This window comes from Delphinapterus leucas, chromosome 9 (genome assembly GCF_059928025.1).
Source record: "Delphinapterus leucas isolate spDelLeu-1000000601 "Yukka" chromosome 9, BTC_Dleu_Yukka2, whole genome shotgun sequence".
Lineage (NCBI taxonomy): Eukaryota > Metazoa > Chordata > Mammalia > Artiodactyla > Monodontidae > Delphinapterus > Delphinapterus leucas.
In genome coordinates, this window is record NC_143137.1 from 38234171 (window position 1) to 38248342 (window position 14172).

At 35.1% G+C, this 14172-nt stretch overlaps 1 protein-coding gene across 2 annotated transcripts in view; it reads left to right on the forward strand.

Annotated features, from left to right (window-relative positions):
- Positions 1 to 14172, forward strand: part of IMMP2L (inner mitochondrial membrane peptidase subunit 2) — a 935747-nt gene that overhangs the window by 708316 nt on the left and 213259 nt on the right. For both annotated transcript variants that reach the window (XM_022583030.2, XM_089917009.1), the window contains exon 6: positions 2711 to 2813. In XM_022583030.2, coding sequence (XP_022438738.1) covers positions 2711 to 2813 — 103 coding nt within the window. The remainder of the gene's footprint in view (positions 1 to 2710; positions 2814 to 14172) is intronic.

Sequence of the window (14172 nt, forward strand, 5' to 3'; positions counted from 1 at the left end):
TCTTTTGTGCTCTGGGAATACTCTCGTGAACATGAAACACAAAGTTCCAAAATTTACGTTCTAGTGGGCGAAAGATAGGCAATAAACCAATAAACTAGGAAGTAGATATCGTGTTAGTGGGTGCAATGAAGAAAAATAAAGCATTGCAAGGGGCTAGAAAATGATGGGAAGTTGGATGTATTTAAAAATTTTAAATAAGATAGTCAATGCAAGGAAATGTGCAATTGTCACTGGTAATTTTATGATACTGTTATTTTCTATCACAAGTATCTTGACTCCTTGGTGTATATGACATTGAAACTGAATCTGAGTTTTATATCAGATTCACTTTCCGAAGAATATGCTTGACTTAGAACCTACCATTTAATTGCAGAAATGATCGGTTTTATTTCATATTTCTGCTTGAATGGTTATTTGAGGAGACAAAATAGGTAACTGTTTCCTTTCTAAGTACTTAGCCAAACTAGCCAGCTTAATAAGGTAAACAAATATTTGGACTTATTAGGAGAATGTGCCTTGCCAACAATTAAGTAAAAGGGTCTTCTCCCCATCATTAATACTTGATGTGGGATATTAGTTCTTAGAAGGAATCTCATGATAAAATAACTAGTGATGTCAACAAATAATTGACTGATTTTAATTGAGGAACATTTATATGACAGTATGATGTATTCAGCTTGTTTCTGCATTTCTTTTTTTTTTTTTCTTTTTGCGGTACGCGGGCCTCTCATCGTTGTGGCCTCTCCCGTTGCGGAGCACAGGCTCCGGACGTGCAGGCTCAGCGGCCATGGCTCACGGGCCCAGCTGCGGTATGTGGGATCTTCCCGGACTGGGGCACGAACCCGTGTCCCCTGCATCGGCAGGTGGACTCTCAACCACTGCGCCACCAGGGAAGCCCTCTGCTTTTCTTTAAAAAGCTGCAACTCTTCTTCCCAGTAGTAATTAAAATTAAACAGCAGTCATTTACTTACTGTGGGCTTCTAATGGTCACAACACCTTGCATGAATGATTTAGTGATCTAAAGCAAAGCAATTCAACACTGAAATTATCTTGAAAATTAAAAACCATTCTAGATAGTGAATAGTTTCAATTTCTATAGCACCAACTTATGTACAGTTTTCCTTTTTTATGTATTCTTCTGCATATATACAACTTACTAACAGAAATGGTCTGATTGGGACTCCACCTCAAAGGACAGTGTATAAAGCTCAGTCTCTGGGGTTAAGTCTATAGACTTGGGGTTGACATTTATTCATTCAAATATTATTTATTGAGAAGCTTCTTTAAGCTAGACATTGTCTGGAATTCTTTGGGGAATGGAAGAAGAAAAAAATAGTCTCTTCCCTGAAAAGAATTTATTATTATAGGCTTGGGATAATATTTAATCTAGTTCCATCCCATTTATTTAATTAGTTATATTATAATTTATGTAACCAATCTCTTGTTGATTATTTAGAAAGATTTTTTGTTGTTGTTGTTGTTACAAAAGGCCTGTGTTGAACATCTCTGGTAATAAATATTTGTCCAGATTTCTGATTATTTCTTTGGAATGGATTTCTATCAGTAAAATAACTAGGTCAAAAAGCACATACATTTTAGTCTATTAATAAATTTGACAAAAATGGGCCCCCAATGGCAAAATAGGAAAAAAATTGTATCACTTTACATTGCCACCAACACAGTATGAGAGAGCCTTTCCTTACTTGGTTTCCTTGTCAGCCTTAAGAAGACAGAATGTTCCACTAAATGTATATCATCGATCATTGCTCTCTAAATATTGTCTTCAGAATTGTTGAAAAGTTTCTCACTTTCAAGAATGATTTATGGGATTTCCCTGGTGGCGCAGTGGTTAAGAATACACCTGCCAATGCAGGGATATGGGTTCGATCCCTGGTCCAGGAAGATCCCACATGCCATAGAACCACTAAACCTGTGCGCCACAACTACTGAGCCTGCGCTCTAGAGCCCACGAGCCACGACTACTGAGCCCTGCGCACCTAGAGCCCATTTTCTGCAACAAGAGGAGGCACCACAATGAGAAGCCGACGTAGCACAACAAAGAGTAGCCCCCGCTCACTGCAGCTAGAGAACGCCCTCACACAGCAACGAAGACCCAACGCAGCCAAAAATTTTTAAAAAAAGAATTATTTATGAAATTGAATGGTGCTAACCAAAAATTTTCAGTTGACTTTGATAGCTTATATTTGACAAGAGATCATCTAGGGTTTTTTTTTTCTTATATATTCTGAATTTCAAAGTATTAAGAGGTTATGAAAATTCTGTCAGTTGGTTTGAGAAGTTTATTTGACTAAAAAAATGAAGATTGCAGCTGGCCCAGTTGACCACTGAGGTAAAAGCAGATGTCAGAAATAAAATAGATCCGCATTTTGTTGGGGCTTATTGAGTTTTATAAAAACATAGGATATTATGAATTAAGTTAAGTAGCAAACCATTATCTGGTACTAGTGCATCTTGTTTGAGCACAAAATTCCTACCTACAGAAACGTGAAAAAAAATACTGTGGATAGGTTTACAGGGTCTTAACCACATCTTATTTAAAAAGAAAATTCAAGAGTAGCCTTACATGTAACCTATAATAATCCGTTGCATCTTTACAGTAGTATTTTTACCTTTCCTGAATTTGTATGCTTAACTGTTTGATCTCTGTCTTTTCTGATCTTTTCTCAATGGTTATGCTGTTTATTTCTAGAACTATGGGACACAAAAACCGCTATGTCAAAGTCCCCCGTGGTCACATCTGGGTTGAAGGTGATCATCATGGACACAGTTTTGACAGTAATTCGTTTGGGCCGGTAAGTCTTCTTATTACTGTTATGATTGGATTTCAAATGTAGGAACAAAAGTATGTCACACAGGTTGCTCAGGTAGCCCAGCCAAGAGTAGTCATGAATTTTATAGTGGAACAGTTTATATTTGAAAATTTCCTTTTAAATATCATATAGATAATATAAGCTGTCAGTGTGTGTGTGTGTGTGTGTGTGTGTGTGTATCTAGAAAAGAACTTCGACAACTCAATAAAGTGCCAAAAGATGCTTTCAGCTGACTACCTGATCCCAGTGGCAATGGTTGTTTTCTCCTCACATAAATGCTTTGTACTTTATGTTTTTAGTTAGTGTTTAACAGAAATAATGTGTAAAAGACCTATAGACATCAATTTTCTGAGTAATTAGTTAAAAACTCATGTATAATAGAAATCATATTGGTAACTAACATTTTTCAGCTTTTAATTTATAACAGAAATGCCCACATTCCTTATACCATGTTTACATTCCATAAAATATGTGACTAAATTCATATATTATAATTTTTTTCATTTTTGAATACGTACAGAAATTCTCTATTTATGAACCCCTGCAACAAATCATTATATAAAGTGAAGAGTATTTTAGTTAATGGAAACTGCACCTGATTTCTGGTCACCTATGTCTCTTTAAAAACTTGGATCTTCAACCCGTTAGATTTTCCTACATCTAGATGTAGCCATACTTGTATGTATGTAGAAGTTAACATTGAGCACCTTTAGATAGGTTTGCAAAAAAAGTTATCCACATCCTTTTGTCTAAAACTAAATGTTGGTGGTCTCTATAAAACAATTTCCTTCACCTATCATGAGGGACCACTATTATTGTCACAGGAGAAGCAGTCACTTGACTCACTTTTGGCTAAAAGTATAGCAAGAGACTTGAGGTTGGATAAGTGTTGTGCGTAAGTGGAAGGGAACTTTAGGTGATGACCCCTCTTCTTTTTTCTAGCTGCAGTGACGATAAGAAAAACATCTAAGGTCTTTCTTGCTTTTGAGTAGTACTTATTATAAAAATGCAATTTAATCGTTGTAGGGTATATCAAAGATGGAATGAACAGATTGGAAATGTTGTAGATCACTTAGAGAGTATAGTAGAAGTGACTGTCATGAAGAAGCTTAGTAGCAACTTGAAAGTGAAAATAAATCACCTAAAAGCAGTTTTATTTCTCTCTAATCAATAAGATTAAATCTATTAAATGTAGCATGTTGTCCAAGTCCACATTAAAATGTTAACTTTAGTTTGGGTTTTAATTGGTAGGGTAGTGACTCTGAAATGAGGTGTTAAAAATGTTGTTGTTTTGTTATTAGTTGTGGGGTGTGAGGTAAATAATTACTAATAATAAAGTACTAAAGTTTGAGATTGGTTTGCTTTTTCTTTATTAGTAAATAAAGCTAGTGCAATCTTATCTATATAATTGTATAATTCTCAGTCACTCGTATTCCAGATGCTTTCTTATTTGGGAGAGAAAAAGGATAAGGTTGATAGCCAGAATATTGGGAATTGCACATAACCTTCAGTATCATATCTATTGTGTAGTTCTTTCTGGGCTGTCTTTCCTGCTGTGTACTTAATAATAGTATTATGAACCACTGAAGTATAAGTAGACACATGAAAGTTGAAAATATATCACGTATGGAAATATCCTCTGTCACTTATATCTTAAAAAAATAAAAATAAAAAGTGAGAACCATGTGGGAAGGCCAATTTCATTGTGTTTATTACAGTAAGAAACTATGATATGCAAAACACTGACAAATACATTCTGTGCAGGACTTTAATGCCATTGGTTTACATCAAGTTTTTAAAAGAAATCTACTCATTAATTATAACTTGAACCAGTAATATGAGTCTGAGACACAAAACCATTTTGAAATTTAGTGGTTGTTTTCTTTTTTTTTAAATGGATATAAGTATATAGATGCAGAATGGCTTTTGGTTCATAAGTTGGACTAAATATAAATTTCCATTCACTTAATTCATATTGTTTTTACTTGTCAAAATTAAATGAAGAACCTGTACTAGGATGAAGGAAAACATTTGTCACATCATATACTAACCTACTTGTATTTGATGAGTTTTAGTACATATATTTTTACCCTTACAGTGAGCTCTCATGTTTTATGTTCCAATAACATTCATGACTAGGAAAAATAATTAATAATGATGCTCCCAAATAAGTTTTAAAAGGACAGAGGGGAAAAAATTGAATTAAAGACCTACAATTTTTATTTAAAGCTAAGTTGTGATGTTTGAGTATAGAGATTTCTTATTTTTTATTAATTAATGGTTATCTGAATAATTAAATTATTTTAATATTTTTATAATTCCCAGAAATAAAAACTCAAGTTTTACAATTCTAAAAAAACCAGAATAATCTTGAATCTTACACTGCATATACACTTGAAAGTTGTTACATTTTTCCAATAATTCTCAGTTGGATTTTTTGGCTTATCCATCAATATGTTTGGAGATTGTCTGTGGAAGGTCAGTTCAGTTTCAGGCTTTCTGGATTGTTGATTCACTTCTCCCCTTGGAAGCAGGGAATGCACTTTTCCAGAAAGTAAACATCCTATCTAAAAATCAGCCCTTCATATCTCTCCCAAATAACTTCAGAATTGTATCCAAATCTGTTTAATATGCTTTAACTCTTTGAATTGTAATTATACTATATCATAGCATCTCCTCAGTTTATTTTAAATTGTTGCCTATGGGTAATCACAATGGAGCTTTTTCCATATTTGAATAGATTTTTTACTTGTAATCTAGTGAAAAATAAGAAAAGAATGTCTTACTTTTTTTTTCCTAGTTTCTTTTAATATTTCCTATGTATTTCTTAATATTTGAATTTGCTTTTCTGATTTGGTTTATTGCCACTATATGTAGGCTGGAGAGGGAATTAAAGAGTTTTATGAGTGAAAGATGAATAATGGATTATGAATTTAAAGATACCAATGTTAAGTTATAGTAATAGAATGCATCAAAACAGAATGAGATCCAACATCTGCGCTTTTAACTTGTAGAGGATGACATTATGGAAATAAACTAGTAGACTCCTTTATGAACATGGATAGAGTAAAACAGAAAATTAGATAACCTTAGTTTTGGACCTCATCAGTCACATAACTGTATGGGTCTACATTTCCTCATGTATAAGAGGATGAATTTCCTCTCCTCTGAATTCATCTTAAATGATTATTTAGTAAAATGAGCATATATTATATATATATATACACACATATATAAATATATAATTTATTTAATGTACTCCTATTTTACATTGCTGAGGATGTTTACTAAAAATTTAATAATATATTTTTTTAAAAATATATATATAAAATCTTTTGATTATGTATATAGAAAAGTTTGTTTGGTTTTTTTGCAATACGCGGGCCTCTCACTGTTTTGGCCTCTCCCGTTGCAGAGCAAAGGCTCCGGACACGCAGGCCCATCAGCCACGGCTCATGGGCCTAGCCACTCCGCGGCATGTGGGATCTTCCCTGACCGGGCCACAAACCCGTGTCCCCTGCATCGACAGGTGGACTCTCAACCACTGTGCCACCAGGGAAGCCCTAGAAAAGTTTTAATGAACATCCTCAGCAACCTAAAATAGGAATACAATTAAAGTATGTTTCCTCCAGAGGATGAACTATTAGGCAGTTGTTAACAATCTATATTTGTGAAGAATTTTAATAACATCATGTTCATGATATTGTTTTAGGTGAATACATGAAAATAAAGAAGAGAATACACAGTATTATGTTAATTGTGCCAGTTGTTATGATTATGGTCAATTCTTTTTTATACCTTTGTACTTTGCTATATTCTAAAAGGTCTGCAACAAATTTTTATTACCTTATAATCAGAAGAAACCAAATTAGTCAAAAAAATAAGATAAAGGTGAGTAAAGTAAATGACTTCTAAGTTTTATTCTGACTAAATTCTTTAAAAATGTTTTATGGTGCTATGGCCAGAGGGAAAAATATCACAGATATGATTGGGTAGGAAATGTTTCAGTTATGAATTTGTCTCCATGGAAAATCTCTGTGCCAAACCTCTTGAGTATATCATCATTGCACAATGATAGAAAATGCCCTATTGCATCATAATATGGATTCACTAACGTATGACTTTAGCTCAGATTTCTAGTTTGAGAAATATATTTTGTTCGTATCCTTTAAGACTGTTGTCTAGAAGTGTTTTTCAGTGCATATTACTACTTGATGTCACTGGATTGTGTATTAAAGATCTCTGATGATCGCTTAGAAAATTCAGAAAGAACTTCTGTTAGTAATTCTTTTGCTCTATGAAAGACATTAGCCTTTCCCTTTCCCATCCCTACTTCCACGTAGATGACATTAATACATTTCTATTGTGGCCATGTTCTTTGCCAGCACTCAAAAGTAACTGATTACAATGAATATTGATGAATTTTCTGCTTGCTATAAAAGGAAATCACATAAAAGTCAAATTTTATATTTCTATATGTGTGTACATAGCAGTGAATTTTCTTTCTTTTTTAAATGAATTTTATTGTATTTATTTTTTTATACAGCAGGTTCTTATTAGTTATCTATTTTATACACATCAGTGTATACATGTCAATCCCAATCTCCCAATTCATCCCACTACCGCCCCACACTGTCCCCCCCTTGGTGTCCATATGTTTGTTCTCTATATCTGTGTCTCTATTGCTGCCTTACAAACAGGTTCATCTGTACGATTTTTCTAGTTTCCACATATATGCGTTAATATATGATATTTGTTTTTCTCTTTCTGACTTACTTCACTCTGTATGACAGTCTCTAGGCCCATACACCTCTCTACAAATGACCCAATTTCATTCCTCTTTATGGCTGAGTAATATTCCATTGTATATATGTACCACATCTTCTGTATCCATTCGTCTTTCAGTGGGCATTTAGGTTGTTTCCATGACCTGGCTATTGTAAATAGTGCTGCAATGAACATTGGGGTGCATGTGTCTTTTTGAATTTTGGTTTTCTCTGGGTATATGCCCAGTAGTGGAATTGCTGGGTCATATGGTAATTATATTTTTAGGCTTTTAAGGAACCTCCATACTGTTCTCCATAGTGGCTGTATCAATTTACATTCCCACCAACAGTGCAAGAGGGTTCCCTTTTCTCCACACCCTCTCCAGAATTTGTTGTTTGTAGATTTTCTGATGATGCCCATACAACTGCTGTGAGGTGATACCTCATTGTAGTTTTGATTTGCATTTCTCTAGTAATTAGGGATGTTGAGCAGCTTTTCATATGCCTCTTGGCCATCTGTATGTGTTCTTTGGAGAGATGTTTATTTAGGTCTTCTGCCCATTTTTGGATTGGGTTGTTTGTTTTTTTAATATTGCGCTGCATGAGCTGTTTATATATTTTGGAGATTAATCCTTTGTCCATTGATTTGTTTACAAATATTTTCTCCCATTCTGAGGGTTGTCTTTTCATCTTGTTTATAGTTTCTTTTGCTGTGCAAAGCCTTTTACGTTTCATTAGGTCCCATTTGTTTCTTTTTGTTTTTTATTTCCATATACTCTAGGAATGGGTCAAAAAAGATCTTGCTGTGATTTATGTCAAAGAGTGTTCTTCCTATCTTTTCCTCTAGGAGTTTTATAGTGTCTGCTCTTACATTTAGGTGTTTAATCCATTTTGAGTTTATTTTTGTGTATGGTATTAGGGAGTGTTTTAATTTCATTCTTTTACATGTAGCTGTCCAGTTTTCCCAGCACCATTTATTGAAGAGACTGTCTTTTCTCCATTGTATATTCTTGCCTCCTTTGTCATAGATTAGTTGACCATAGGTGCGTGGGTTTATCTCTGGGCTTTCTATCCTGTTCCATTGATCTATATTTCTGGTTTTGTGCCAGTACCATATTGCCTTGATTACTGTAGCTTTGTAGTATAGTCTGAAGTCAGGGAGTCTCATTCCTCCAGCTCCGTTTTTTTTCCCTCAAGACTGCTTTGGCTATTCGGGGTCTTTTGTATCTCCATACAAAATTTAAGACTTTTGTTCTAGTTCTGTAAAAATTGCCAGTGGTAATTTGATAGGGATTGCACTGAATCTATAGATTGCTTTGGGTAGTATAGTCATTTTCACAATATTGATTCTTCCAATCCAAGAACAGGGTATATCTCTCCATCTGTTTGTGTCATCTTTGAGTTCTTTCATCAGTGTCTTATAGTTTTCTGAGTACAGGTCTTTGACTTCCTTAGGTAGGTTTATTCCTTGGTATTCTATTTTTTTTGTTGTAATAGTGAATGGGATTGTTTCCTTAATTTCTCTTTCTGATCTTTTGTTGTTAGAATATAGGAATGCAAGAGATTTCTGTGCATTAATTTTGTATCCTACAACTTTACCAGATTCATTGATTAGGTCTAGTAATTTTATGGTGGCATCTTTAGGATTATCCATGTATAGTATCATGTCATCTGCAAACAGTGACAGTTTTACTTCTTCTTTTCCAATTTGTATTCGTTTTATTTCTTTTTCTTCTCTGATTGCCATGGCTACGACTTCTAAAACTGTTGAATAATAGTGGCGAGAGTGTACATCCTTGACTAGCTTCCTGACCTTAGAGGAAATACTTTCAGTTTTTGACCATTGAGAATGATGTTTGCTGTGGGTTTGTTGTATATGGCCTTTATTATGTTGAGGTAGGTTCCCTCTATGCCTACTTTCTGGAGAGTTTTTATCATAAATGGGTGTTGAATTTTGTCAACAGCTTCTTCTGCATCTATTGAGATGATCATATGGTTTTTTCCTTCAATTTGTTAATATGATGTATCACATTGATTGATTTGTGTCTATTGAAGAATCCTTGCATCCATGGGATAAATCCCACTTGATCATGGTGTATGATCCTTTTAATGTGCTGTTGGATTCTGTTTGCTAATATTTTGTTGTGGATTTTTGCATCTATATTCATCATTGCTATTGATCTACAATTTTCTCTTTTTATATTATCTTTGTCTGGTTTTGGTATCAGGGTGATGCTGGCCTTGTAGAATGAGTTTGGGAGTGTTCCTTTGTCTGCAATTTTTTGGAAGAGCTTGAGAAGGATGGGTGTTAGCTCTTCTCTAAATGATAGAATTCACCTGTGAAGCCATCTGGTCCTGGACTTTTGTTTGTTGAAAGATTTTATCACAGTTTCGATTTCTTTACTGGTGATTGGTCTGTTCATATTTTGTATCTTCCTGGTTCAGTCTTCCAAGATTATACCTTTTTAAGAATTTGTCCATTTCTTCCAGGTTGTTCATTTTATTGGCATAGAGTTGCTTGTAGTAGTCTCTTAGGATGCTTTGTATTTCTGTGGTGTCCATTGTAATTCTCCTTTTTCCTTTCTAATTTTATTGATTTGAGTCCTCTCCCTCTTCTTCTTGATGAGTCTGGCTAAAGGTTTAGCAATTTTTGTTTATTTTCTCAAAGAACCAGCTTTTAGTTGTTTTGATCTTTGCTATTGTTTTCTTTGTTTCTATTTCATTTATTTCTGCTCTGATCTTTATGATTTCCTTCCTTCTACTAACTTTGGTTTTGTTTGTTATTCTTTCTCTAGTTCCTTTAGGTATAAAGTTAGTTTGTTTATTTGAGATTTTTCTTGTTTCTTGAGCTAGGATTGTATTGCTATAAACTTCTGTCTTAGAACTGCTTTGGCTGCATCCTATAGGTTTTGGATTGTCGCGTTTTCATTGTCATTTTTCTCTAGGTAATTTTTGATTTCCTCTTTGATTTCTTCAGTGATCTCCTGGTTACTTAGTAACACATTGTTTATCCTCCATGTGTTTATGTTTTTTACATTTTTTCCCCTGTAATATATTTCTAATCTCATAGTGTTGTGGTTGGATAAGATGCCTTATATGATTTCAGTTTTCTTAAATTTACCAAGGTTTGATTTGTGACCCAAGATCTGATCTATCCTAGAAAATGTTCCATGTGCACTTGAGAAGAAAGTGTAATCTGCTGTTTTTGGATGCAATATCCTATAAATATCAATTAAATCTATGTGGTCTGCTGTATCATTTAAAGCTTGTATTTCCTGACTAATTTTCTCTCTGGATGATTGCCCATTGGTGTAAGTGAGGTGTTAGAGTCCCCCACTATTATTGTGTTACCACTGATTTCCTCTTTTATAGCTGTTAGCATTTACCTTATGTATTGATGTGCTCCTGTGTTCGGTGCATATATATTTATAATTGTTATATCTTCTCCTTGGATTGATCCCTTGATCATTATGTAGTGCCCTTCCTTGTGTCTTATAACATTCTTTATTTTAAAGTCCATTTTATCTGGTATGAGTATTGCTACTCCAGCTTTCTTTTGATTTCCATTTGCATGGAATATCTTTTTCCTACCCCTCAGTTTCAGTCTGTATGTGTCCCTAGGTCTGAAGTGGGTCTCTTGTAGACAGCATATATATGGGTCTTGTTTTTGTATCCATTCAGTGAAGCTGTGTCTTTTAGTTGGAGCATTTAATCCATTTACATTTAAGGTAATTATTGATATGTATGTTCCTATTACCATTTTCTTAATTGTTATGGGTTTGTTTTTGTAGGTCCTTTTCTTCTCTTGTGTTTCCCACTTAGAGAAGTTCCTTTAGCATTTGTTGTAGAGCTGGTTTGGTGGTGTTGACTTCTCTTAGCTTTTGCTTGTCTGTAAAGCTTTTGATTTCTCTGTCGAATCTGAATAGGACCCTTGCCGCGTAGAGTAATCTTGGTTGTAGCTTCTTCCCTTTCGTCACTTTAAATATGTCCTGCCACTCCCTGCTGGCTTGTAGAGTTTCTGCTGAGAAATCAGCTGTTAACCTTATGAGAGTTCCTTTGTATGTTGTCATTTTTCCCTTGTTGCTTTCCATAATTTTTCTTTGTCTTTAATTTTTTTCAGTTTGATTACTATGTGTCTCAGCAACTTTCTCCTTAGCTTTATCCTGCCTGGGACTCTGTGCTTCCTGGACTTGGGTGGCTATTTCCTTTCCCATGTTAGGGAAGTTTTCAACTATAGTCTCTTCAAATATTTTCTCGGGTCCTTTTTCTCTCTCTTCTCCTTTTGAGACCCCTATAATGTGAATGTTGTTTCGTTTAATGTTGTCCCAGAGATCTCTTAGGCTGTCTTCATTTCTTTTCATTCTTTTTTCTTTATTCCACCATTCTGTCTTCCAGGTCACTTATCCATTCTTCTGCCTCAGTTATTCTGCTGTTGATTCCTTCTAGTGTATTTATCATTTCAGTTATTTTTTGTTCATCTCTGTTTGTTTGTTCTTTAATTCTTCTTTGTCTCTGTTAAATATTTCTTGCATCTTCTTGATCTTTGCCTCCATTGTTTTTCCTAGGTCCTGGATCATCTTCACTATCATTAATCTGAATTCTTTTTCTGGAAGGTTGCCTATCTCCGCTTCATTTAGTTGTTTTTCTGGGGTTTTATCGTGTTCCTTCATCTGGTACATAGTCCTCTGCCTTTTCATTTTGTCTGTCTTTCTGTGAATGTGGTTTTTGTTCCACAGGCTGCAGAATTGTAGTTCTTCTTGCTTCTGCTGTCTGCCCTTTGGTGGATGAGGCTATCTAAGAGGCTTGTGCAAGCTTCCTGATGGGAGGGACTGGTGGTGGGTAGAGCTGGGTATTGCTCTGGTGGGTAGAGGTCAGTAAAACGTTAATCCTCTTATCTGCTGATGGGTGGGGCTGAGTTCCCTCCGTGTTGTTTTGGCATGAGGTGACCCACCACTGGAGGCTACAGACTCTTTTTTGGTGCTGATGGTGGATTCTGGGAGGGCTCATACCAAGGAGTCCTTCCCACAACTTTTGCTGCCAGTGTCCCTGTCCCTGCGGTGAGCCACAGGCACGCCCCACCTCTGCAGGAGACCCTCCAACACTAGCAGTTAGGTCTGGTTCAGTCTCCTATGAGGTCACTGCTCCTTCCCCTGGGTCCTGATGCACACACTACTTTGTGTGTGCCCTCCAAGATTGGAGTCTCTGTTTCCCGCAGTCCTGTCAAAGGCCTACAATCAAATTCCGCTAGCCTTCAAAGTCTGATTTTCTGGGAATTCCTCCTCCCATTGCCAGACCTCCAGGTTGGTAAGTCTGACATGGGGCTCAGAACCTTCACTCCACTGGGTGGAGTTCTGTGGTATAGTTGTTCTCTAGTTTGTGCGTCAGTCACCCAGCAGTTATAGGATTTGATTTTATTGTGATTTTGCCCCTCCTACCATCCCATTGTGGCTTCTCCTTTGTCTTTTGATGTGTGGTCTCTTTTTTGGTGAGTTCCAGTGTCTTCCTGTTGATGATTGTTCAGCAGTTAGTTGTGATTCTGGTGTTCTTGCAAGAGGAAGTGAGCTCATGTCCTTCTACTCCACCATCTTCCATAGCTGTGAATTTTCAAATAGTGATTCTTAACTATTTCAGATTAGCAGACTCTTCATAAATTAAAAGTGCAGGCAGCAGTTCTTTCTTCCATTTATTATAAATATTTATTTAATTACTTATATTGGAAATGATCTCATAGATGTCCATTCCTTTTGGTGAAAACGCAGATGGACCCTTTCCATGGCTTCCATTTATCTTGTACATTTCCTACCTTTGAATTTTTTTCTATTCTTTTAATTTAGTTTTAAGTCACAAACCACTGAAATATGTTCACTGCTTGCTGTATAATGATTTGATGTATGTCATAATAGAAATTCTAGGTTTTTAGTATCTAAAATAAATAATTTATTTTAACTTTATTGAGCAAAGTATATTAAGGAAAAAAAAAAACTTTTGGCTTCAACATTTCAGGGTGAAGATAACCTTTCCATGCTGTATAAAAGTATTTTGATTTTTAGGTTTGTGGTCTTAGTATCACCTTGTTAACAATTTGTGTTGTAGGAACCATGAAGCAGGACTGAACAATTTGGTGAAGAAACTATGCATGATATACTGCCTCTATCTGAGAGTGGAAACTGGGAGTTGTACTAAATATGAATTCTTTTTAGTTCCAAATCATTTGGAAAAGAGCTAACCTAATCTCTTACTTCATAGATGCCTAATTAAATAAAATACTAGACCCCTAGAATGTTTTCTTGAAGGAAATATGCCTAATAGATGATAGTTTTCAAATAAATGAGTATTAGAAATATTGTTTGTTAATTAAATGAGCTAATGATCTGAAAATGATAATCTAGAAGAAAGCATTGAAATTAAGATTAAAATTCCATAGAATTCCTTTTGAACTTAGTGAGGTTCAAAACATTTTTTACTTTTTAAAAAAGTACTGAAAAAGTCAAGGAGAGCAAAAGTAAGCTTTATGAGTTCATATCATGCAGGCCTTTCATTTATGTCTTCAGTACACATTTTGAGCATCTACCAAT